We start from the raw sequence: 23,396 nt of genomic DNA, 5'->3' as shown, positions 1-23,396 counted from the left end.
AAAAAATAATAATACAGCCTCACCCTTCAAGGGTTAATTCAGCAGATATAGGCCCGCACAGGCTGTATATTCTTTAATATAACAGCGAATACCTATTATATATTATTATTAATATTATTATATATATATTATTACTATTATTAGTATAAGTATTCCAGTAGTATACAGCCTCCTGCTCCTTCCACCTGCTGCCTTTGTGATGTCACAATACACAGGTGACATCACAATAGGTGATGATGTCACGGAGGCTGTAAAGGGCCCTGACATTCCAGCAGTAGTTCAGTGTAGAAGTGAAGGAGCAACGATGGCTTCAAAGCAGATAAATCGCATCCAACTTCTAATGATTCTGATCCTCACCGCCCTGCATCCATCTGACTCAAACAGTAAGTACACCCATCACTCCCATCCATCACCGACCTGCTACATCGCTGCCACTAAACCATCCTTCTATTGTGTGTAGTGCAGACAGGTGCCCTGTAACTCCCCCGAGCCCCATACCGGTTTTAACCCTTTTTCTTCTGTCTTTATATATATATTAAACACATTGTCGTTGCCTTACATAACAGTATCTCGTCCGACGCGGTTGGTTGATTTTTGCCCCTTTTTGTCACTCTCTTTCAGGCTGCGGCAGACGCCCGCTAATGTCAGAATATGGCAGCTCGCGGATTGTTGGAGGAGTTGATGCGCAGCCTGGTGCTTGGCCATGGCTGGTCAGCATCCAAGTGCCTTCCGGAGGCGGACATCGCCACTCCTGCGGAGGGACTTTAATCGATGAGCAGTGGGTCCTAACAGCGGCTCACTGCTTCAAGACCATGAAGAGGTAAGGATGGGGGAGGGGGGTAAGAATGGTGGCTGTGCATAATGGGATTGTGAGGGGTAGAAATGTTACCATTCGCTTTACCCTCACTATTATAACCTGACAAAGCCATCACGCGTTACATTGTAAACTTCTGCCTGGTTAACGTTACATCTCCTGTTTGTATCGATTTCACATCTTTGCCTCGGAATTCCTCTTGATTAATAGAGCTCAATGTGTTTATGATAAGAATGATAATGTATGGATTCCCGCTAACGTCTGTCTGTCTGTCATCATCCAGGCTCGTTTCCAAATGGGAAATCATACTTGGAGGATTCCAACTGTCGGATCCATCGCGAAGTGACGTCCAGATCAGATCTATTGACTCGTACGTTCAGCACGAGCATTACAATCCTCGGACTGAGCGGAACGACGTGGCGCTGATCAAGCTGAACCAGACCGTGAGATTCACCGACTTCGTGCAGCCGGCCTGCCTGCCGAGCGCCACCAAGGACATTCACGCCATGGATCATTGCTACATCAGCGGCTGGGGCGTCACCAAAGATAAAAGTGAGTGTCCATTACAGGGGAGATTTCTCCTCTTGGGGTTATAAACGGGGAATAGTTTTTCCGGAAGGGGGTCGTTGCGCGTCTAGCCAAACAGATGTAAACCCAAAGACACTGAACTCACCAAAACTCACCCCACTAACTGCTCCCAGTCACACTCACCACACTCAGCTGCACACACACCACTCTTACACGGACTCCATGAATAGTTTATTTAAGTCACTCTTCTCCTATCCATCGCTGGCGTCTGTGCGTCCGGCAGCTGGTGATATTCATGAGTTTAATCTTTGATGTCTCAACAGCCATCCAAACGGCAGATATCCTCCAAGAGGCCAAAGTCAACCAGATTCCTCTGGAGAGGTGCAACGGCTCCGCGTGGTATAACGGAGAAGTCCACGACTACAATCTCTGTGCCGGCTACGAGGAGGGTGGTATCGATAGCTGCCAGGTAAGAAACCAAATCTCTATTTCTGAGGGGGTTTATAAAACCAAATCTGTCTGCTGGAGATGGTATTTTGTGCCAAAACTTCTCCGCAGAGCTTTTACTGGGGAAGCGCAGCTGAGGCTGCAGTTTGTTACAAACCAAGGAAAAGCGTCATTAACCTTCCTCTATACTTTACTCCTGTAGGGAGACAGCGGAGGACCATTTATGTGCATGGACCCGGACAGCTCCACGTATAACGTCATCGGAGTGACAAGCTGGGGTGAGGGCTGCGGAAAATCCAAAAAGCCAGGAGTGTATTCCAACACTCAGTACTACCGCGAGTGGATCCTGAAAACAATGGGAACCCCATCTCCTGCGCTGAAGGAAGCCACTGGGACCCCAAGCTTGAGTGGAAGCAAAGCTCCACTGCGGCCAAAACCAACACGGCCAGCAAGAACCATGCGACCTGCACCTCAGATACCAACCGTGGGACCCACACGCTGGAGACCAACTGTGCGACCCACACGCCGGAGACCAACTGTGCGACCCACACGCCGGAGACCAACTGTGCGACCCACACGCTGGAGACCAACTGTGCGACCCGCACGGCAGACACAGCCTGCGCAACAGGCGGCATGGACAATGCCCGGGAAGCGTAAGCCGCGGACGCGGCCTGCGCAACGGGCGACATGGGCAATGCCCGGGAAGCGTAAGCCGCGGACGCGGCCTGCGCAACGGGCGACATGGACAATGCCTGCGCAGAGAACACCTGGCACGCAGAATGCGCAACGGAAACCGCGGACGCGGCCGGCGCAGCGTGCGATTCCAATGCATCGTGAGAACCGTGCGCCTGAGACAGAGCCCGCACGTCCTGCAAAGACGGCCGCGCCACCAAACACCATTGAAAAACTGAAACAGATGTTCATAACCATGACATCTAACGGGCGGCGGACCAAAAAAGCTTTGCAGAAGATTCTCATGGCTGCTACAGAACAATCAGCTCGATAAGAGACTGCAATCAGACTGTTACAGACAGAGACTGTTCTTAGAAACTTAAGAAAGCTATTGGAATAGCTATTAAGATAGATGTTAAGTTAGTTGTTAAGTTAGTTGTTAAAAAAGCTGTTATAACAGCTGTTAAGTTAGTTGTTAAGTTAGGCGTTAAGAAAATTCCACTTCCCCTTTCCCCCCCCATAATTTTGTGTTCAGTGTGGTCATTCAGAAATGGGAAAAATACATGGGGTGGAAAATTCAACTTCTGAGATCGTTTGCGGGTTGGTTGGTTGCTTGGTTGTCCAGGGAGCGGACAATTAACATATCGATAAACGCTCAGAGCGTAAAGGGAATCGGTTACTGTCACAGGGAAGCAGGTTCCACGGGCGTTCGCGGGTCACTTGCGGTATAAATGTGTCTGAAAACGCGCGGCTTAAAAACAGATTTTTAGTTAAAGTGAAGAAGCTGAACATGCGCCGTGTTAATATGCGGCCGTCAGAGGCGACGTATTTGGGGTCTACGTTTACCGCATTTCCAGCAAAGTCGGATTAACATACGAGAATGCATCAAAATGCATCAAACGGCGCATTATCACAAAACACTGTCAATACTCCAGACGCTGCAATTCATAGCGTTCTACGATTTCCTGAGAGCACAACAGCCCGTCCCGCACTTTGCTTACAAACAGAAGCCAAGAAGAATTAAGACGAGACCGAGGACTGATTAAGGTCGGAGTCTTTAGAGGAGCTGAATCTGCCGGTGGCTTCTATGAATCCGTGTGACGTTGGAAGAACATAATGAAGTCATCAATTAAAGGAGCAACAAGACATTTAAATACCTCTAATTACACAAACACCTTCAGCTAACTTTGTAAAAGAAACATTTTTTAAATATTGAAAAAGCATTTCCTTAGGCCCCCTATCCGGGCCCTTGCATGCAATCACCCCCCACACACACACTCCAAAAAAATACTTGCCACACTAACTCTGCAGATTAGGGGCTGTGAGAGTCGGTGCAGTCTTCCCTTCTTCTGACCCCATCGTGACATTAGGAGGTCCTCAGCCCCATTCTGCCTCCGTCCCTAGCTTGGGGGAGATTATTATTATTAATAATAATAATAATAATAGTCTCTAGTGGCTGAGCAACTTTGTCCCTAGCTTAATTAATAAAATTAATAATAACAATAATAATATAAATCCCCAGTGGCTGAGCAACTTTGTTTCTAGATGAGGGGCATAAATAATAATAATAATAATAATAATAATAATAATAATAATAGTCTCTAGTGGCTGAGCAACTTGGTCTCTAGCTAAGGAGGATAATTAATAATAATAATAATAATAAATCATAATAATAAATCATAATAAATCCCCAGTGGCTGGGAAACTGGAGCAGCTTGGTTTCTGGTTGGGGTAATAATAATAATAATAATGATAATACTAATGATAATAATAATAATGATAATAATAATAATAATAATGATAATAATAAACAGTGCTTCCGATGCTGGGTTTAGTGGAAGTTAATGGTCTCCCCGCCATGCGATGGGCTTTGCGGATGCTCTTACTGTATACAGAAGGCTCTTTCAGTATTTAGCACTTCCTTGCGCTGCGTTTCCGTGGCACGTCGCTGGAGGAGAAGGCCCGCTGGCTTGTTGATTAAGTGGCCGGCTTTGACGTAAAGACAGTCATAACCGCAGAGTCGCGCTGGGAGACGGTAATTATCCTTCATTTCATAAGGAAAGTGTTTGGTGAATAGAGATCAGTGATGGCTGTCGCTATCCCGGGCGCCGCAGAGATCAGGAGATCTCGCTGGCCAAAGGTAATTAGTTACTTAAAACGGGGATACGCGGCCCCCTGAATCCTAAAGCGATGGGATTATCAGCGGCCGCGCCGGGTCGGGGGCAAATAACTACAACACTGCTGACGCCACTCGATCCCACCACCCGTCGGACCATCACCGATCAGCGCGGGGTATTTAATGATAGTTTTATAAACACGCAGGGGATACAGTGAGGTGCTTTCATCTACAAATAAACCAGCGAATCAGCAGCTTTATGATAAATATGGATGATTTTAAACCCGTCGTACATGCTGTCGGCTAATGTCAGGCGCCTGGATGCTTCTTAATCCATTTCTACTTTCTATCATTTAAGATTCTACTTAATGAGGTAATGAGGCCAGCCTGATATTTGAATTAAGCCAGGAATATAAAAAAAACAAGAAAGACAGCTCCAGACAAGGATCGATTTGCGTCAAATCCAGATATTTGTGCCGCGATATCGTCCGACAGAAACAATGACAGGATTGGTCGACCGCGAGCGCGTAAAACTCAGAGAGGAAGGAACGGCACGGAAGAGGTTAATAAAACCTCCACCAGGACCAGAACTCCAGATGATCACATTTTAAAAATCTCTAAAAACTTTTAATACTTTGCCTTAAAAAAAGTCAGAATCCTCGGTATTTGGAGGAGTTTCGGAAACTGGAGTAAATCCTGAAATATGTGTCGGGGTTTTACCATTTTCAATCGTTATAAATCGTTATTAAAAATAAAATGTGTTTCTAGTCATTTTTATTGGGCTTTTTGGGGGGGGGGATTTCTTTACTAAATGACCTTTTACATGGGTGGGTTCAGAAGCCCCGCATGTCCTGAAAAAGTAATATATAATTTCTGGGTAAAATAAATGGGAGACGAGGAACATCCAGCTGATCGATACATCGCAAACGGCTCAAAACCCTTAAAGGATAAAATAGCTTTCACCCTTAAAGGGTTAACAATGCAGATATAGACCCGCTGTGTATTCTCTAATATAACAACGAAAACCTGATATATATATTATTACTATTAATATTATTATTATTACTATTATTATTATAAGTATTCCAGTAGTATACAGCCTCCTGCTCCTTGCTCCTGCTGTCTTTGTGATGTCACAATACACAGATGACATCACAATAGGTGATGATGTCACGGAGGCTGTAAAGGGCCCTGACATTCCGGCAGTAGTTCAGTGTAGAAGTGAAGGAGCAACGATGGCTTCAAAGCAGATAAATCGCATCCAACTTCTAATGATTCTGATCCTCACCGCCCTGCATCCATCTGACTCAAACAGTAAGTACACCCATCACTCCCATCCATCACCGCCCTGCTACATCGCTGCCACTAAACCATCCTTTTATTGTGTGTAGTGCAGACAGGTGCCCTGTAACTCCCCCGAGCCCCATACCGGTTTTAACCCTTTTTCTTCTGTCTTTATATATATATTAAACACATTGTCGTTGTCTTACATAACAGTATCTCGTCCGACGCGGTTTGTTGATTTTTGCCCCTTTTTGTCACTCTCTTTCAGCCTGCGGCAGACGCCCGCTCATGTCAGAATATGGCAGCTCGCGGATTGTTGGAGGAGTTGATGCGCAGCCTGGTGCTTGGCCATGGCTGGTCAGCATCCAAGTGCCTTCCGGAGGCGGACATCGCCACTCCTGCGGAGGCACTTTAATCGATGAGCAGTGGGTCCTAACAGCGGCTCACTGCTTCAAGACCATGAAGAGGTAAGGATGGGGGAGGGGGGTAAGAATGGTGGCTGTGCATAGTGGGATTGTGAGGGGTAGAAATGTTACCATTCGCTTTACCCTCACTATTATAACCTGACAAAGCCATCACGCGTTACATTGTAAACTTCTGCCTGGTTAACGTTACATCTCCTGTTTGTATCGATTTCACATCTTTGCCCCGGAATTCCTCTTGATTAATAGAGCTCAATGTGTTTATGAAAAGAATGATAATGTATGGATTCCCGCTAACGTCTGTCTGTCTGTCTGTCATTATCTAACGTCTGTCTGTCTGTCTGTCATCATCCAGGCTCATTTCCAAATGGCAAATCATACTTGGAGGATTCCAACTGTCGGATCCATCGCGAAGTGACGTCCAGATCAGATCTATTGACTCGTACGTTCAGCACGAGCATTACAATCCTCGGACTGAGCGGAACGACGTGGCGCTGATCAAGCTGAACCAGACCGTGAGATTCACCGACTTCGTGCAGCCGGCCTGCCTGCCGAGCGCCACCAAGGACATTCACGCCATGGATCATTGCTACATCAGCGGCTGGGGCGTCACCAAAGATAAAAGTGAGTGTCCATTACAGGGGAGATTTCTCCTCTTGGGGATATAAACGGGGAATAGTTTTTCCGGAAGGGGGTCGCTGCGCGTCTAGCCAAACAGATGTAAACCCAAAGACACTGAACTCACCAAAACTCACCCCACTAACTGCTCCCAGTCACGCACGCCACACTCAGCCGCACACACACCACTCTTACATGGACTCCATGAATAGTTTATTTAAGTCACTCTTCTCCTATCCATCGCTGGCGTCTGTGCGTCCGGCAGCCGGTGATATTCATGAGTTTAATCTTTGATGTCTCAACAGCCATCCAAACGGCAGATATCCTCCAAGAGGCCAAAGTCAACCAGATTCCTCTGGAGAGGTGCAACGGCTCCGCGTGGTATAACGGAGAAGTCCACGACTACAATCTCTGTGCCGGCTACGAGGAGGGTGGTATCGATAGCTGCCAGGTAAGAAACCAAATCTCTATTTCTGAGGGGGTTTATAAAACCAAATCTGTCTGTTGGAGATGGTATTTTGTTCCAAATCTTCTCCCCGGGAACATGCGCCGCTAGGACAATAGTAAAAACTGTGCCACCAAGACGAGGAAGACCATATGTCTCTGAATGAAGATGGGTTAACCCAGTCACATGGCTCCGACAAAGAGATCCGGGGGGGGGGTTATGACCATACCCTGGGATATCGGAGCGCGCTTACACCGATTGGATACAAATATTTGTGGATTTTTTGGGCTAGAGGACGTAATAGCAAAAATTGATAAAAAGAGACAATCTGGGCCATCATGTCATGTTCTGGGGATTATTCTGGGATTCAGGCCACCGTGTCACAGAACGGTCATTATATCCAGACATCGGGTGGCTGTGGCTCCGCTTTTAGAAACTTCCCGGCCAACTCGCTCTTTAGTGAATAAACCGCAGAGCTTTTACTGGGGAAGCGCAGCTGAGGCTGCAGTTTGTTACAAACCAAGGAAAAGCGTCATTAACCTTCCTCTATACTTTACTCCTGTAGGGAGACAGCGGAGGGCCATTTATGTGCATGGACCCGGACAGCTCCACGTATAACGTCATCGGAGTGACAAGCTGGGGTGAGGGCTGCGGAAAATCCAAAAAGCCAGGAGTGTATTCCAACACTCAATACTACCGCGAGTGGATCCTGAAGACAATGGGAACCCCATCTCCTGCGCTGAACGAAGCCACTGGGACCCCAAGCTTGAGTGGAAGCAAAGCTCCACTGCGGCCAAAACCAACACGGCCAGCAAGAACCATGCGACCTGCACCTCAGATACCAACCGTGGGACCCACACGCTGGAGACCAACTGTGCGACCCACACGCTGGAGACCAACTGTGCGACCCACACGCCGGAGACCAACTGTGCGACCCACACGCCGGAGACCAACTGTGCGACCCGCACAGCAGACACAGCCTGCGCAACAGGCGGCATGGACAATGCCCGGAAAGCGTAAGCCGCGGACGCGGCCTGCGCAACAGGCGGCATTGACAATGCCCGGGAAGCGTAAGCCGCGGACGCGGCCTGCGCAACGGGCGACATGGGCAATGCCCGGGAAGCGTAAGCCGCGGACGCGGCCTGCGCAACGGGCGACATGGACAATGCCTGCGCAGAGAACACCTGGCACGCAGAATGCGCAACGGAAACCGCGGACGCGGCCGGCGCAGCATGCGATTCCAATGCATCGTGAGAACCGTGCGCCTGAGACAGAGCCCGCACGTCCTGCAAAGACGGCCGCGCCACCAAACACCATTGAAAAACTGAAACAGATGTACACAACCATGACATCTAACGGGCGGCGGACCAAAAAAGCTTTGCAGAAGATTCTCATGGCTGCTACAGAACAATCAGCTCGATAAGAGACTGCAATCAGACTGTTACAGACAGAGACTGTTCTTAGAAACTTAAGAAAGCTATTGGAATAGCTATTAAGTTAGATGTTAAGTTAGTTGTTAAGTTAGTTGTTAAGTTAGTTGTTAAAAAAGCTGTTATAACAGCTGTTAAGTTAGTTGTTAAGTTAGGCGTTAAGAAAATTCCACTTCCCCTTTCCCCCCCCATAATTTTGTGTTCAGTGTGGTCATTCAGAAATGGGAAAAATACATGGGGTGGAAAATTCAGCTTCTGAGATCGTTTGCGGGTTGGTTGCTTGGTTGTCCAGGGAGCGGACAATTAACATATCGATAAACGCTCAGAGCGTAAAGGGAATCGGTTACTGTCACAGGGAAGCAGGTTCCACGGGCGTTCGCGGGTCACTTGCGGTATAAATGTGTCTGAAAACGCGCGGCTTAAAAACAGATTTTTAGTTAAAGTGAAGAAGCTGAACATGCGCCGTGTTAATATTCGGCCGTCAGAGGCGACGTATTTGGGGTCTATGTTTACTGCATTTCCAGCAAAGTCGGATTAACATACGAGAATGCATCAAAATGCATCAAACGGCGCATTATCACAAAACACTGTCAATACTCCAGACGCTGCAATTCATAGCGTTCTACGATTTCCTGAGAGCACAACAGCCCGTCCCGCACTTTGCTTACAAACAGAAGCCAAGAAGAATTAAGACGAGACCGAGGACTGATTAAGGTCGGAGTCTTTAGATGAGCTGAATCTGCCGGTGGCTTCTATGAATCCGTGTGACGTTGGAAGAACATAATGAAGTCATCAATTAAAGGAGCAACAAGACATTTAAATACCTCTAATTACACAAACCCCTTCAGCTAACTAACTTATTTAAATATTGAAAAAGCATTTCCTTAGGCCCCCTATCCGGGCCCTTGCATGCAATCACCCCCCCCCCAACTCCAAAAAAATACTTGCCACACTACCTCTGCAGATTAGGGGCTGTGAGAGTCGGTGCAGTCTTCCCTTCTTCTGACCCCATCGTGACATTAGGAGGTCCTCAGCCCCATTCTGCCTCCGTCCCTAGCTTGGGGGAGTTTATTAATAATAATAATAATAATAATAATAATAGTCTCTAGTGGCTGAGCAACTTTGTCCCTAGCTTAATTAATAAAATTAATAATAACAATAATAATATAAATCCCCAGCGGCTGAACAACTTTGTTTCTAGATGGGGGGCATAAATAATAATAATAATAATAATAATAGTCTCTAGTGGCTGAGCAACTTGATCTCTAGCTAAGGAGGATAATTAATAATAATAATAATAATAATAGTAATAATAATATAAGTCCCCAGTTGAGCAACTTGGTCTCTAGCTGGGGGAGATTAATAATAATAATATAAATCCCCAGTGGCTGAGCAACTTGTTTTTTTAGCTGTGGGGGATTAATAATAATAATAATAATAATAATAGTCTCTAGTGGCTGAGCAACTTGATCTCTAGCTAAGGAGGATAATTAATAATAATAATAATAATAATAATAGTAATAATAATATAAGTCCCCAGTTGAGCAACTTGGTCTCTAGCTGGGGGAGATTAATAATAATAATATAAATCCCCAGTGGCTGAGCAACTTGTTTATTTAGCTGTGGGGGATTAATAATAATAATAATAATAATAATAGTCTCTAGTGGCTGAGCAACTTTGTCCCTAGCTTAATTAATAAAATTAATAATAACAATAATAATATAAATCCCCAGTGGCTGAGCAACTTTGTTTCTAGATGGGGGGCATAAATAATAATAATAATAATAATAATATAAGTCCCCAGTTGAGCAACTTGGTCTCTAGCTGGGGGAGATTAATAATAATAATATAAATCCTCAGTGGCTGAGCAACTTGTTTTTTAGCTGTGGGGGATTAATAATAATAATAATAATAATAATAATAATAGTCTCTAGTGGCTGAGCAACTTGGTCTCTAGCTAGGGACGGATTAATAATAATAATAATAATAATAATCATAATAAATCCCCAGTGGCTGGGAAACTGGAGCAGCTTGGTTTCTGGTTGGGGTAATAATAATAATAATAATAATAATAATAATAATGATAATAATAATAAACAGTGCTTCCGATGCTGGGTTTAGTGGAAGTTAATGGTCTCCCTGCCATGCGATGGGCTTTGCGGATGCTCTTACTGTATACAGAAGGCTCTTTCAGTATTTAGCACTCCCTTGCGCTGCGTTTCCGTGGCACGTCGCTGGAGGAGAAGGCCTGCTGGCTTGTTGATTAAGTGGCCAGCTTTGACGTAAAGACAGTCATAACCGCAGAGTCGTGCTGGGAGACGGTAATTATCCTTCATTTCATAAGGAAAGTGTTTGGTGAATAGAGATCAGTGATGGCTGTCGCTATCCCGGGCGCCGCAGAGATCAGGAGATCTCGCTGGCCAAAGGTAATTAGTTACTTAAAAGGGGGATCCGCGGCCCCCTGAATCCTAAAGCGCTGGGATTATCAGCGGCCGCGCCGGGTCGGGGGCAAATAACTACAACACTGCTGACGCCACTCGATCCCACCACCCGTCGGACCATCACCGATCAGCGCGGGGTATTTAATGATAGTTTTATAAACACGCAGGGGATACAATGAGGCGCTTTCATCTACAAATAAACCAGCGAATCAGCAGCTTTATGATAAATATGGATGATTTTAAACCCGTCGCACATGCTGTCGGCTAATGTCAGGCGCCTGGATGCTTCTTAATCAATTTCTACTTTCTATCATTTAAGATTCTACTTAATGAGGTAATGAGGCCAGCCTGATATTTGAATTAAGCCAGGAATATAAAAAAACAAGAAAGACAGCTCCAGACAAGGATCGATTTGCGTCAAATCCAGATATTTGTGCCGCGATATCGCCCGACAGAAATAATGACAGGATTGGTCGACCGCGAGCGCGTAAAACTCAGAGAGGAAGGAACGGCACGGAAGAGGTTAATAAAACCTCCACCAGGACCAGAACGCCAGATGATCACATTTTAAAAATCTCTAAAAACTTTTAATACTTTGCCTTAAAAAAAGTCAGAATCCTCGGTATTTGGAGGAGTTTCGGAAACTGGAGTAAATCCTGAAATATGTGTCGGGGTTTTACCATTTTCTATCGTTATAAATCGTTATTAAAAATAAAATGTTTTTATTGGGCTTTTTTTGGGGGGGGATTTCTTTACTAAATGACTTTTTACATGGGTGGGTTCAGAAGCCCCGCATGTCCTGAAAAAGTAATATATAATTTCTGGGTAAAATAAATGGGAGACGAGGAACATCCAGCTGATCGATACATCGCAAACGGCTCAAAACCCTAAAGGATAAAATAGCTTTCACCCTTAAAGGGTTAACAATGCAGATATAGACCCGCTGTGTATTCTCTAATATAACAACGAAAACCTATTATATATATTATTACTATTAATATTATTATTATTACTATTATTAGTATTAGTATTCCAGTAGTATACAGCCTCCTGCTCCTTGCTCCTGCTGTCTTTGTGATGTCACAATACACAGATGACATCACAATAGGTGATGATGTCACGGAGGCTGTAAAGGGCCCTGACATTCCGGCAGTAGTTCAGTGTAGAAGTGAAGGAGCAACGATGGCTTCAAAGCAGATAAATCGCATCCAACTTCTAATGATTCTGATCCTCACCGCCCTGCATCCATCTGACTCAAACAGTAAGTACACCCATCACTCCCATCCATCACCGCCCTGCTACTAAACCATCCTTTTACTGTGTGTAGTGCAGACAGGGGCCTGATGGGAGTATCGCCCTGTAAACCACCGCCCCCCCCCCCGCCGAGCCCCATACTGGTTTTAACCCTTTTTTAATTTGAATAACAGCATCCTGTCTTGAATTTAATTGGGAATCTGCGTTTATTTCACCCAAATAGATAACATTATCATTAACATCCGAGTCACTGGATGACCTCACTAATCCCCCCATGTATGATGTAAGAGTGTTTATTTTAGGATTCTCATTTTATTGGTTGTTACTAAATGATCGTTATAAGGACGGTTTCAGAAGCCCTGCATGTCCTAAAAAACCTAATATATAATTTGTGGGTAAAATAAATGGGAGACGGGGAAGATCCGGCTGAAAAATACATCGCAAACGGCTCAAAACCCTTCAACCCTAAAGGGTAAAAAAAAGAATAATAATACAGCCTTCACCCTTCAAGGGTTAATACAGCAGATATAGGCCCACACAGGCTGTATATTCTTTAATATAACAGTGAATACCTATTATATAAATTATTATTAATATTATTATATATATATTATTATTACTATTATTAGTATTAGTATTCCAGTAGTATACAGCCTCCTGCTCCTTGCACCTGCTGTCTTTGTGATGTCACAATACACAGGTGACATCACAATAGGTGATGATGTCACGGAGGCTGTAAAGGGCCCTGACATTCCGGCAGTAGTTCAGTGTAGAAGTGAAGGAGCAACGATGGCTTCAAAGCAGATAAATCGCATCCAACTTCTAATGATTCTGATCCTCACCGCCCTGCATCCATCTGACTCAAACAGTAAGTACACCCATCACTCCCATCCATCACCGCCCTGCTACATCGCTGCCACTAAACCATCCTTTTACTGTGTGTAGTGCAGACAGGTGCCCTGTAACTCCCCCGCGCCCTATAACGGTTTTAACCCTTTTTCTTCTGTCTTTATATATATATTAAACACATTGTCGTTGTCTTACATAACAGTATCTCGTCCGACGCGGTTTGTTGATTTTTGCCCCTTTTTGTCACTCTCTTTCAGGCTGCGGCAGACGCCCGCTAATGTCAGAATATGGCAGCTCGCGGATTGTAGGAGGAGTAGATGCGCAGCCTGGTGCTTGGCCATGGCTGGTCAGCATCCAAGTGCCTTCCGGAGGCGGACATCGCCACTCCTGCGGAGGCACTTTAATCGATGAGCAGTGGGTCCTAACAGCGGCTCACTGCTTCAAGACCATGAAGAGGTAAGGATGGGGGAGGGGGGTAAGAATGGTGGCTGTGCATAATGGGATTGCGAGGGGTAGAAATGTTACCATTCGCTTTACCCTCACTATTATAACCTGACAAAGCCATCACGCGTTACATTGTAATCCTCTGCCTGGTTAACGTTACATCTCCTGTTTGTATCGATTTCACATCTTTGCCCCGGAATTCCTCTTGATTAATAGAGCTCAATGTGTTTATGATAAGAATGATAATGTATGGATTCCCGCTAACGTCTGTCTGTCTGTCTGTCATCATCCAGGCTCGTTTCCAAATGGCAAATCATACTTGGAGGATTCCAACTGTCGGATCCATCGCGAAGTGACGTCCAGATCAGATCCATCGACTCGTACGTTCAGCACGAGCATTACAATCCTCGGACTGAGCGGAACGACGTGGCGCTGATCAAGCTGAACCAGACCGTGAGATTCACCGACTTCGTGCAGCCGGCCTGCCTGCCGAGCGCCACCAAGGACATTCACGCCATGGATCATTGCTACATCAGCGGCTGGGGCGTCACCAAAGATAAAAGTGAGTGTCCATTACAGGGGAGATTTCTCCTCTTGGGGTTATAAACGGGGAATAGTTTTTCCGGAAGGGGGTCGTCGCCCGTCTAGCCAAACAGATGTAAACCCAAAGACACTGAACTCACCAAAACTCACCCCACTAACTGCTCCCAGTCACGCCCGCCACACTCAGCCGCACACACACCACTCTTACACGGACTCCATGAATAGTTTATTTAAGTCACTCTTCTCCTATCCATCGCTGGCGTCTGTGCGTCCGGCAGCCAGTGATATTCATGAGTTTAATCTTTGATGTCTCAACAGCCATCCAAACGGCAGATATCCTCCAAGAGGCCAAAGTCAACCAGATTCCTCTGGAGAGGTGCAACGGCTCCGCGTGGTATAACGGAGAAGTCCACGACTACAATCTCTGTGCCGGCTACGAGGAGGGTGGTATCGATAGCTGCCAGGTAAGAAAACAAATCTCTATTTCTGAGGGGGTTTATAAAACCAAATCTGTCTGCTGGAGATGGTATTTTGTGCCAAAACTTCTCCGCAGAGCTTTTACTGGGGAAGCGCAGCTGAGGCTGCAGTTTGTTACAAACCAAGGAAAAGCGTCATTAACCTTCCTCTATACTTTACTCCTGTAGGGAGACAGCGGAGGACCATTTATGTGCATGGACCCGGACAGCTCCACGTATAACGTCATCGGAGTGACAAGCTGGGGTGAGGGATGCGGGAAATCCAAAAAGCCAGGAGTGTATTCCAACACTCAATACTACCGCGAGTGGATCCTGAAGACAATGGGAACCCCATCTCCTGCGCTGAACGAAGCCACTGGGACCCCAAGCTTGAGTGGAAGCAAAGCTCCACTGCGGCCAAAACCAACACGGCCAGCAAGAACCACGCGACCTGCACCTCAGATACCAACCGTGGGACCCACACGCTGGAGACCAACTGTGCGACCCACACGCTGGAGACCAACTGTGCGACCCACACGCCGGAGACCAACTGTGCGACCCACACGCCGGAGACCAACTGTGCGACCCGCACAGCAGACACAGCCTGCGCAACAGGCGGCATGGACAATGCCCGGGAAGCGTAAGCCGCGGACGCGGCCTGCGCAACGGGCGACATGGGCAATGCCCGGGAAGCGTAAGCCGCGGACGCGGCCTGCGCAACGGGCGACATGGACAATGCCTGCGCAGAGAACACCTGGCACGCAGAATGCGCAACGGAAACCGCGGACGCGGCCGGCGCAGCGTGCGATTCCAATGCACCGTGAGAACCGTGCGCCTGAGACAGAGCCCGCACGTCCTGCAAAGACGGCCGCGCCACCAAACACCATTGAAAAACTGAAACAGATGTTCATAACCATGACATCTAACGGGCGGCGGACCAAAAAAGCTTTGCAGAAGATTCTCATGGCTGCTACAGAACAATCAGCTCGATAAGAGACTGCAATCAGACTGTTACAGACAGAGACTGTTCTTAGAAACTTAAGAAAGCTATTGGAATAGCTATTAAGATAGATGTTAAGTTAGTTGTTAAGTTAGTTGTTAAGTTAGTTGTTAAAAAAGCTGTTATAACAGCTGTTAAGTTAGTTGTTAAGTTAGGCGTTAAGAAAATTCCACTTCCCCTTTCCCCCCCCCATAATTTTGTGTTCAGTGTGGTCATTCAGAAATGGGAAAAATACATGGGGTGGAAAATTCAGCTTCTGAGATCGTTTGCGGGTTGGTTGGTTGGTTGTCCAGGAAGCGGACAATTAACATATCGATAAACGCTCAGAGCGTAAAGGGAATCGGTTACTGTCACAGGGAAGCAGGTTCCACGGGCGTTCGCGGGTCACTTACGGTATAAATGTGTTCGAAAACGTACGGCTTAAAAACAGATTTTTAGTTAAAGTGAAGAAGCTGAACATGCGCCGTGTTAATATTCGGCCGTCAGAGGCGACGTATTTGGGGTCTATGTTTACTGCATTTCCAGCAAAGTCGCATTAACATACGAGAATGCATCAAAATGCATCAAACGGCGCATTATCACAAAACACTGTCAATACTCCAGACGCTGCAATTCATAGCGTTCTACGATTTCCTGAGAGCACAACAGCCCGTCCCGCACTTTGCTTACAAACAGAAGCCAAGAAGAATTAAGACGAGACCGAGGACTGATTAAGGTCGGAGTCTTTAGATGAGCTGAATCTGCCGGTGGCTTCTATGAATCCGTGTGACGTTGGAAGAACATAATGAAGTCATCAATTAAAGGAGCAACAAGACATTTAAATACCTCTAATTACACAAACCCCTTCAGCTAACTAACTTATTTAAATATTGAAAAAGCATTTCCTTAGGCCCCCTATACGGGCCCTAGCATGCAATCACCCCCCCACACACACTCCAAAAAATACTTGCCACACTAACTCTGCAGATTAGGGGCTGTGAGAGTCGGTGCAGTCTTCCCTTCTTCTGACCCCATCGTGACATTAGGAGGTCCTCAGCCCCATTCTGCCTCCGTCCCTAGCTTGGGGGAGTTTATTAATAATAATAATAATAATAATAATAATAGTCTCTAGTGGCTGAGCAACTTTGTCCCTAGCTTAATTAATAAAATTAATAATAACAATAATAATATAAATCCCCAGTGGCTGAGCAACTTTGTTTCTAGATGGGGGGCATAAATAATAATAATAATAATAATAATAATAATAATAATAATAGTCTCTAGTGGCTGAGCAACTTGATCTCTAGCTAAGGAGGATAATTAATAATAATAATAATAATAATAGTAATAATAATATAAGTCCCCAGTTGAGCAACTTGGTCTCTAGCTGGGGGAGATTAATAATAATAATATAAATCCCCAGTGGCTGAGCAACTTGTTTTTTTAGCTGTGGGGGATTAATAATAATAATAATAATAATAATAGTCTCTAGTGGCTGAGCAACTTTGTCCCTAGCTTAATTAATAAAATTAATAATAACAATAATAATATAAATCCCCAGTGGCTGAGCAACTTTGTTTCTAGATGGGGGGCATAAATAATAATAATAATAATAATAATAATAATAATAATAATAATAATAATAATATAAGTCCCCAGTTGAGCAACTTGGTCTCTAGCTGGGGGAGATTAATAATAATAATATAAATCCTCAGTGGCTGAGCAACTTGTTTTTTAGCTGTGGGGGATTAATAATAATAATAATAATAATAATAATAATAATAATAGTCTCTAGTGGCTGAGCAACTTGGTCTCTAGCTAGGGACAGATTAATAATAATAATAATAATAATAAATCATAATAAATCCCCAGTGGCTGGGAAACTGGAGCAGCTTGGTTTCTGGTTGGGGTAATAATAATAATAATAATGATAATAATAATGATAATAATAATAATAATAATGATAATAATAATAAACAGTGCTTCCGATGCTGGGTTTAGTGGAAGTTAATGGTCTCCCTGCCATGCGATGGGCTTTGCGGATGCTCTTACAGTATACAGAAGGCTCTTTCAGTATTTAGCACTTCCTTGCGCTGCGTTTCCGTGGCACGTCGCTGGAGGAGAAGGCCCGCTGGCTCGTTGATTAAGTGGCCGGCTTTGACGTAAAGACAGTCATAACCGCAGAGTCGCGCTGGGAGACGGTAATTATCCTTCATTTCATAAGGAAAGTGTTTGGTGAATAGAGATCAGTGATGGCTGTCGCTATCCCGGGCGCCGCAGAGATCAGGAGATCTCGCTGGCCAAAGGTAATTAGTTACTTAAAAAGGGGATCCGCGGCCCCCTGAATCCTAAAGCGCTGGGATTATCAGCGGCCGCGCAGCGTCGGGGGCAAATAACTACAACACTGCTGACGCCACTCGATCCCACCACCCGTCGGACCATCACCGATCAGCGCGGGGTATTTAATGATGGTTTTATAAACACGCAGGGGATACAATGAGGCGCTTTCATCTACAAATAAACCAGCGAATCAGCAGCTTTATGATAAATATGGATGATTTTAAACCCGTCGCACATGCTGTCGGCTAATGTCAGGCGCCTGGATGCTTCTTAATCAATTTCTACTTTCTATCATTTAAGATTCTACTTAATGAGGTAATGAGGCCAGCCTGATATTTGAATTAAGCCAGGAATATTAAAAAAAAGAAAGACAGCTCCAGACAAGGATCGATTTGCGTCAAATCCAGATATTTGTGCCGCGATATCGTCCGACAGAAATAATGACAGGATTGGTCGACCGCGAGCGCGTAAAACTCAGAGAGGAGGGAACGGCACGGAAGAGGTTAATAAAACCTCCACCAGGACCAGAACTCCAGATGATCACATTTTAAAAATCTCTAAAAACTTTTAATACTAAAAAAATTCAGAATCCTCGGTATTTGGAGGAGTTTCGGAAACTGGAGTAAATCCTGAAATATGTGTCGGGGTTTTACCATTTTCAATCGTTATAAATCGTTATTAAAAATAAAATGTTTTTATTGGGCTTTTTTGGGGGGGGGATTTCTTTACTAAATGACCTTTTACATGGGTGGGTTCAGAAGCCCCGCATGTCCTGAAAAAGCAATATATAATTTCTGGGTAAAGTAAATGGGAGACGAGGAACATCCAGCTGATCGATACATCGCAAACGGCTCAAAACCCTAAAGGATAAAATAGCTTTCACCCTTAAAGGGTTAACAATGCAGATATAGACCCGCTGTGTATTCTCTAATATAACAACGAAAACCTATTATATATATTATTACTATTAATATTATTATTATTACTTTTATTATTATAGTAGTATACAGTAGTATACAGCCTCCTGCTCCTTGCTCCTGCTGTCTTTGTGATGTCACAATACACAGATGACATCACAATAGGTGATGATGTCACGGAGGCTGTAAAGGGCCCTGACATTCCAGCAGTAGTTCAGTGTAGAAGTGAAGGACAAACGATGGCTTCAAAGCAGATAAATCGCATCCAACTTCTAATGATTCTGATCCTCACCGCCCTGCATCCATCTGACTCAAACAGTAAGTACACCCATCACTCACATCCATCACCGCCCTGCTACTAAACCATCCTTTTACTGTGTGTAGTGCAGACAGGCGCCTGACGGGAGTATCGCCCTGTAAACCACCGTCCCCCCCCCCCCGCCGAGCCCCATACTGGTTTTAACCCTTTTTTAATTTGAATGACAGCATCCTGTCTTGAATTTAATTGGGAATCTGCGTTTATTTCACCCAAATAGATAACATTATCATTAACATCCGAGTCACTGGATGACCTCACTAATCCCCCCATGTATGATGTAAGAGTGTTTATTTTAGGATTCTCATTTTATTGGTTGTTACTAAATGATCGTTATAAGGACGCTTTCAGAAGCCCTGCATGTCCTAAAAAACCTAATATATAATTTGTGGGTAAAATAAATGGGAGACGGGGAAGATCCGGCTGAAAAATCCATTGTAAGCATCTTAAAATCCTTCAACCCTAAAGGGTAAAAAAAAAGAATAATACAGCCTTCACCCTTCAAGGGTTAATTCAGTAGATATAGGCCCGCACAGGCTGTATATTCTTTAATATAACAGTGAATACCTATTATATAAATTATTATATATATATATATATATATATATTATTATTATAAGTATTCCAGTAGTATACGGCCTCCTGCTCCTTGCACCTGCTGCCTTTGTGATGTCACAATACACAGATAACATCATAATAGGTGATGATGTCACGGAGGCTGTAAAGGGCCCTGACATTCCAGCAGTAGTTCAGTGTAGAAGTGAAGGAGCAACGATGGCTTCAAAGCAGATAAATCGCATCCAACTTCTAATGATTCTGATCCTCACCGCCCTGCATCCATCTGACTCAAACAGTAAGTACACCCATCACTCCCATCCATCACCGCCCTGCAACATCGCTGCCACTAAACCATCCTTTTATTGTGTGTAGTGCAGACAGGTGCCCTGTAACTCCCCCGAGCCCCATACCGGTTTTAACCTTTTTTCTCCTGTCTTTATATATATATTAAACACATTGTCGTTGCCTTACATAACAGTATCTCGTCCGACGCGGTTGGTTGATTTTTGCCCCTTTTTGTCACTCTCTTTCAGGCTGCGGCAGACGCCCGCTCATGTCAGAATATGGCAGCTCGCGGATTGTTGGAGGAGTTGATGCGCAGCCTGGTGCTTGGCCATGGCTGGTCAGCATCCAAGTGCCTTCCGGAGGCGGACATCGCCACTCCTGCGGAGGCACTTTAATCGATGAGCAGTGGGTCCTAACAGCGGCTCACTGCTTCAAGACCATGAAGAGGTAAGGATGGGGGAGGGGGTAAGAATGGTGGCTGTGCATAATGGGATTGCGAGGGGTAGAAATGTTACCATTCGCTTTACCCTCACTATTATAACCTGACAAAGCCATCACGCGTTACATTGTAATCCTCTGCCTGGTTAACGTTACATCTCCTGTTTGTATCGATTTCACATCTTTGCCCCGGAATTCCTCTTGATTAATAGAGCTCAATGTGTTTCTGATAAGAATGATAATGTATGGATTCCCGCTAACGTCTGTCTGTCTGTCTGTCATTATCTAACGTCTGTCTGTCTGTCTGTATTTATCTAACGTCTGTCTGTCTGTCTGTCATCATCCAGACTCGTTTCCAAATGGCAAATCATACTTGGAGGATTCCAACTGTCGGATCCATCGCGAAGTGACGTCCAGATCAGATCTATTGACTCGTACGTTCAGCACGAGCATTACAATCCTCGGACTGAGCGGAACGACGTGGCGCTGATCAAGCTGAACCAGGTCGTGAGATTCACCGACTTCGTGCAGCCGGCCTGCCTGCCGAGCGCCACCAAGGACATTCACGCCATGGATCATTGCTACATCAGCGGCTGGGGCGTCACCAAAGATAAAAGTGAGTGTCCATTACAGGGGAGATTTCTCCTCTTGGGGTTATAAACGGGGAATAGTTTTTCCGGAAGGGGGTCGTTGCGCGTCTAGCCAAACAGATGTAAACCCAAAGACACTGAACTCACCAAAACTCACCCCGCTAACTGCTCCCAGTCACGCACGCCACACTCAGCCGCACACACACCACTCTTACACGGACTCCATGAATAGTTTATTTAAGTCACTCTTCTCCTATCCATTGCTGGCGTCTGTGCGTCCGGCAGCCGGTGATATTCATGAGTTTAATCTTTGATGTCTCAACAGCCATCCAAACGGCAGATATCCTCCAAGAGGCCAAAGTCAACCAGATTCCTCTGGAGAGGTGCAACGGCTCCGCGTGGTATAACGGAGAAGTCCACGACTACAATCTCTGTGCCGGCTACGAGGAGGGTGGTATCGATAGCTGCCAGGTAAGAAACCAAATCTCTATTTCTGAGGGGGTTTATAAAACCAAATCTGTCTGTTGGAGATGGTATTTTGTGCCAAAACTTCTCCGCAGAGCTTTTACTGGGGATGCGCAGCTGAGGCTGCAGTTTGTTACAAACCAAGGAAAAGTGTCATTAACCTTCCTCTATACTTTACTCCTGTAGGGAGACAGCGGAGGGCCATTTATGTGCATGGACCCGGACAGCTCCACGTATAACGTCATCGGAGTGACAAGCTGGGGTGAGGGCTGCGGAAAATCCAAAAAGCCAGGAGTGTATTCCAACACTCAATACTACCGCGAGTGGATCCTCAAAACAATGGGAACCCCATCTCCTGCGCTGAAGGAAGCCACTGGGACCCCAAGCTTGAGTGGAAGCAAAGCTCCACTGCGGCCAAAACCAACACGGCCAGCAAGAACCACGCGACCTGCACCTCAGATACCAACCGTGCGACCCACACGCCGGACAGCAACCGTGCGACCCACACGCCGGACAGCAACCGTGCGACCCACACGCCGGACAGCAACCGTGCGACCCACACGCTGGAGACCAACTGTGCGACCCACACGCTGGAGACCAACTGTGCGACCCACACGCCGGAGACCAACTGTGCGACCCGCACGGCAGACACAGCCTGCGCAACAGGCGGCATGGACAATGCCCGGGAAGCGTAAGCCGCGGACGCGGCCTGCGCAACGGGCGACATGGGCAATGCCCGGGAAGCGTAAGCCGCGGACGCGGCCTGCGCAACGGGCGACATGGACAATGCCTGCGCAGAGAACACCTGGCACGCAGAATGCGCAACGGAAACCGCGGACGCGGCCGGCGCAGCGTGCGATTCCAATGCAGCGTGAGAACCGTGCGCCTGAGACAGAGCCCGCACGTCCTGCAAAGACGGCCACGCCAACAAACACCATTGAAAAACTGAAACAGATGTACATAACCATGACATCTAACGGGCGGCGGACCAAAAAAGCTTTGCAGGAGATTCTCATGGCTGCTACAGAACAATCAGCTCGATAAGAGACTGCAATCAGACTGTTACAGACAGAGACTGTTCTTAGAAACTTAAGAAAGCTATTGGAATAGCTATTAAGATAGATGTTAAGTTAGTTGTTAAGTTAGTTGTTAAGTTAGTTGTTAAAAAAGTTGTTATAACAGCTGTTAAGTTAGTTGTTAAGTTAGGCGTTAAGAAAATTCCACTTCCCCTTCCCCCCCCATAATTTTGTGTTCAGTGTGGTCATTCAGAACTGGGAAAAATACATGGGGTGGAAAATTCAACTTCTGAGATCGTTTGCGGGTTGGTTGGTTGCTTGGTTGTCCAGGGAGCGGACAATTAACATATCGATAAACGCTCAGAGCGTAAAGGGAATCGGTTACTGTCACAGGGAAGCAGGTTCCACGGGCGTTCGCGGGTCACTTGCGGTATAAATGTGTCTGAAAACGCGCGGCTTAAAAACAGATTTTTAGTTAAAGTGAAGAAGCTGAACATGCGCCGTGTTAATATGCGGCCGTCAGAAGCGACGTATTTGGGGTCTATGTTTACTGCATTTCCAGCAAAGTCGGATTAACATACGAGAATGCATCAAAATGCATCAAACGGCGCATTATCACAAAACACTGTCAATACTCCAGACGCTGCAATTCATAGCGTTCTACGATTTCCTGAGAGCACAACAGCCCGTCCCGCACTTTGCTTACAAAGAGAAGCCAAGAAGAATTAA

At 45.6% G+C, this 23,396-nt stretch overlaps 4 protein-coding genes across 4 annotated transcripts; all 4 read left to right on the top strand.

Annotated features, from left to right (window-relative positions):
• Positions 1-304: 304 nt before the first annotated feature.
• LOC128505159 (acrosin-like) lies at positions 305-2,795 on the top strand. Its single transcript, XM_053475458.1, has 5 exons — positions 305-383; positions 622-820; positions 1,098-1,366; positions 1,666-1,811; positions 1,992-2,795. Exons 1-5 carry the CDS (start codon positions 305-307, stop codon positions 2,793-2,795), a joined length of 1,497 nt encoding a protein of 498 aa, XP_053331433.1.
• A 3,017-nt stretch (positions 2,796-5,812) lies between these two features.
• Positions 5,813-8,769, top strand: LOC128505158 (acrosin-like). Its single transcript, XM_053475457.1, has 5 exons — positions 5,813-5,891; positions 6,130-6,328; positions 6,639-6,907; positions 7,207-7,352; positions 7,912-8,769. The coding sequence occupies exons 1-5, from the start codon at positions 5,813-5,815 to the stop codon at positions 8,767-8,769; spliced, it is 1,551 nt and encodes a 516-aa protein (XP_053331432.1).
• Positions 8,770-13,261: 4,492 nt separating this feature from the next.
• Positions 13,262-15,756, top strand: LOC128505157 (acrosin-like). The gene is made up of 5 exons (XM_053475456.1): positions 13,262-13,340; positions 13,579-13,777; positions 14,059-14,327; positions 14,627-14,772; positions 14,953-15,756. The coding sequence occupies exons 1-5, from the start codon at positions 13,262-13,264 to the stop codon at positions 15,754-15,756; spliced, it is 1,497 nt and encodes a 498-aa protein (XP_053331431.1).
• A 4,333-nt stretch (positions 15,757-20,089) lies between these two features.
• Positions 20,090-22,695, top strand: LOC128505155 (acrosin-like). Its single transcript, XM_053475455.1, has 5 exons — positions 20,090-20,168; positions 20,407-20,605; positions 20,944-21,212; positions 21,512-21,657; positions 21,838-22,695. Exons 1-5 carry the CDS (start codon positions 20,090-20,092, stop codon positions 22,693-22,695), a joined length of 1,551 nt encoding a protein of 516 aa, XP_053331430.1.
• Positions 22,696-23,396: the final 701 nt, after the last annotated feature.

The sequence above is a fragment of the Spea bombifrons genome, chromosome 9 (assembly GCF_027358695.1).
Source record: "Spea bombifrons isolate aSpeBom1 chromosome 9, aSpeBom1.2.pri, whole genome shotgun sequence".
Taxonomy (NCBI): Eukaryota; Metazoa; Chordata; class Amphibia; order Anura; family Pelobatidae; genus Spea; species Spea bombifrons.
The sequence above is the reverse complement of the archived record's forward strand: the minus strand, read 5'-3'. Positions and strand labels throughout refer to the sequence as shown.

Excerpts from the sequence above, each read along its gene's own strand:
- LOC128505159 (XM_053475458.1), top strand. The coding sequence starts at position 305 with ATGGCTTCAAAGCAGATAAATCGCATCCAACTTCTAATGATTCTGATC. Across the intron at positions 1,367-1,665 it reads GGGCGTCACCAAAGATAAAA|CCATCCAAACGGCAGATATC; the intron begins GTGAGTGTCCAT and ends ATGTCTCAACAG. Across the intron at positions 1,812-1,991 it reads GTGGTATCGATAGCTGCCAG|GGAGACAGCGGAGGACCATT; the intron begins GTAAGAAACCAA and ends TTACTCCTGTAG.
- LOC128505158 (XM_053475457.1), top strand. The coding sequence starts at position 5,813 with ATGGCTTCAAAGCAGATAAATCGCATCCAACTTCTAATGATTCTGATC. Across the intron at positions 5,892-6,129 it reads GCATCCATCTGACTCAAACA|CCTGCGGCAGACGCCCGCTC; the intron begins GTAAGTACACCC and ends ACTCTCTTTCAG. Across the intron at positions 6,908-7,206 it reads GGGCGTCACCAAAGATAAAA|CCATCCAAACGGCAGATATC; the intron begins GTGAGTGTCCAT and ends ATGTCTCAACAG.
- LOC128505157 (XM_053475456.1), top strand. The coding sequence starts at position 13,262 with ATGGCTTCAAAGCAGATAAATCGCATCCAACTTCTAATGATTCTGATC. Across the intron at positions 14,328-14,626 it reads GGGCGTCACCAAAGATAAAA|CCATCCAAACGGCAGATATC; the intron begins GTGAGTGTCCAT and ends ATGTCTCAACAG. Across the intron at positions 14,773-14,952 it reads GTGGTATCGATAGCTGCCAG|GGAGACAGCGGAGGACCATT; the intron begins GTAAGAAAACAA and ends TTACTCCTGTAG.
- LOC128505155 (XM_053475455.1), top strand. The coding sequence starts at position 20,090 with ATGGCTTCAAAGCAGATAAATCGCATCCAACTTCTAATGATTCTGATC. Across the intron at positions 20,169-20,406 it reads GCATCCATCTGACTCAAACA|GCTGCGGCAGACGCCCGCTC; the intron begins GTAAGTACACCC and ends ACTCTCTTTCAG. Across the intron at positions 20,606-20,943 it reads TGCTTCAAGACCATGAAGAG|ACTCGTTTCCAAATGGCAAA; the intron begins GTAAGGATGGGG and ends GTCATCATCCAG.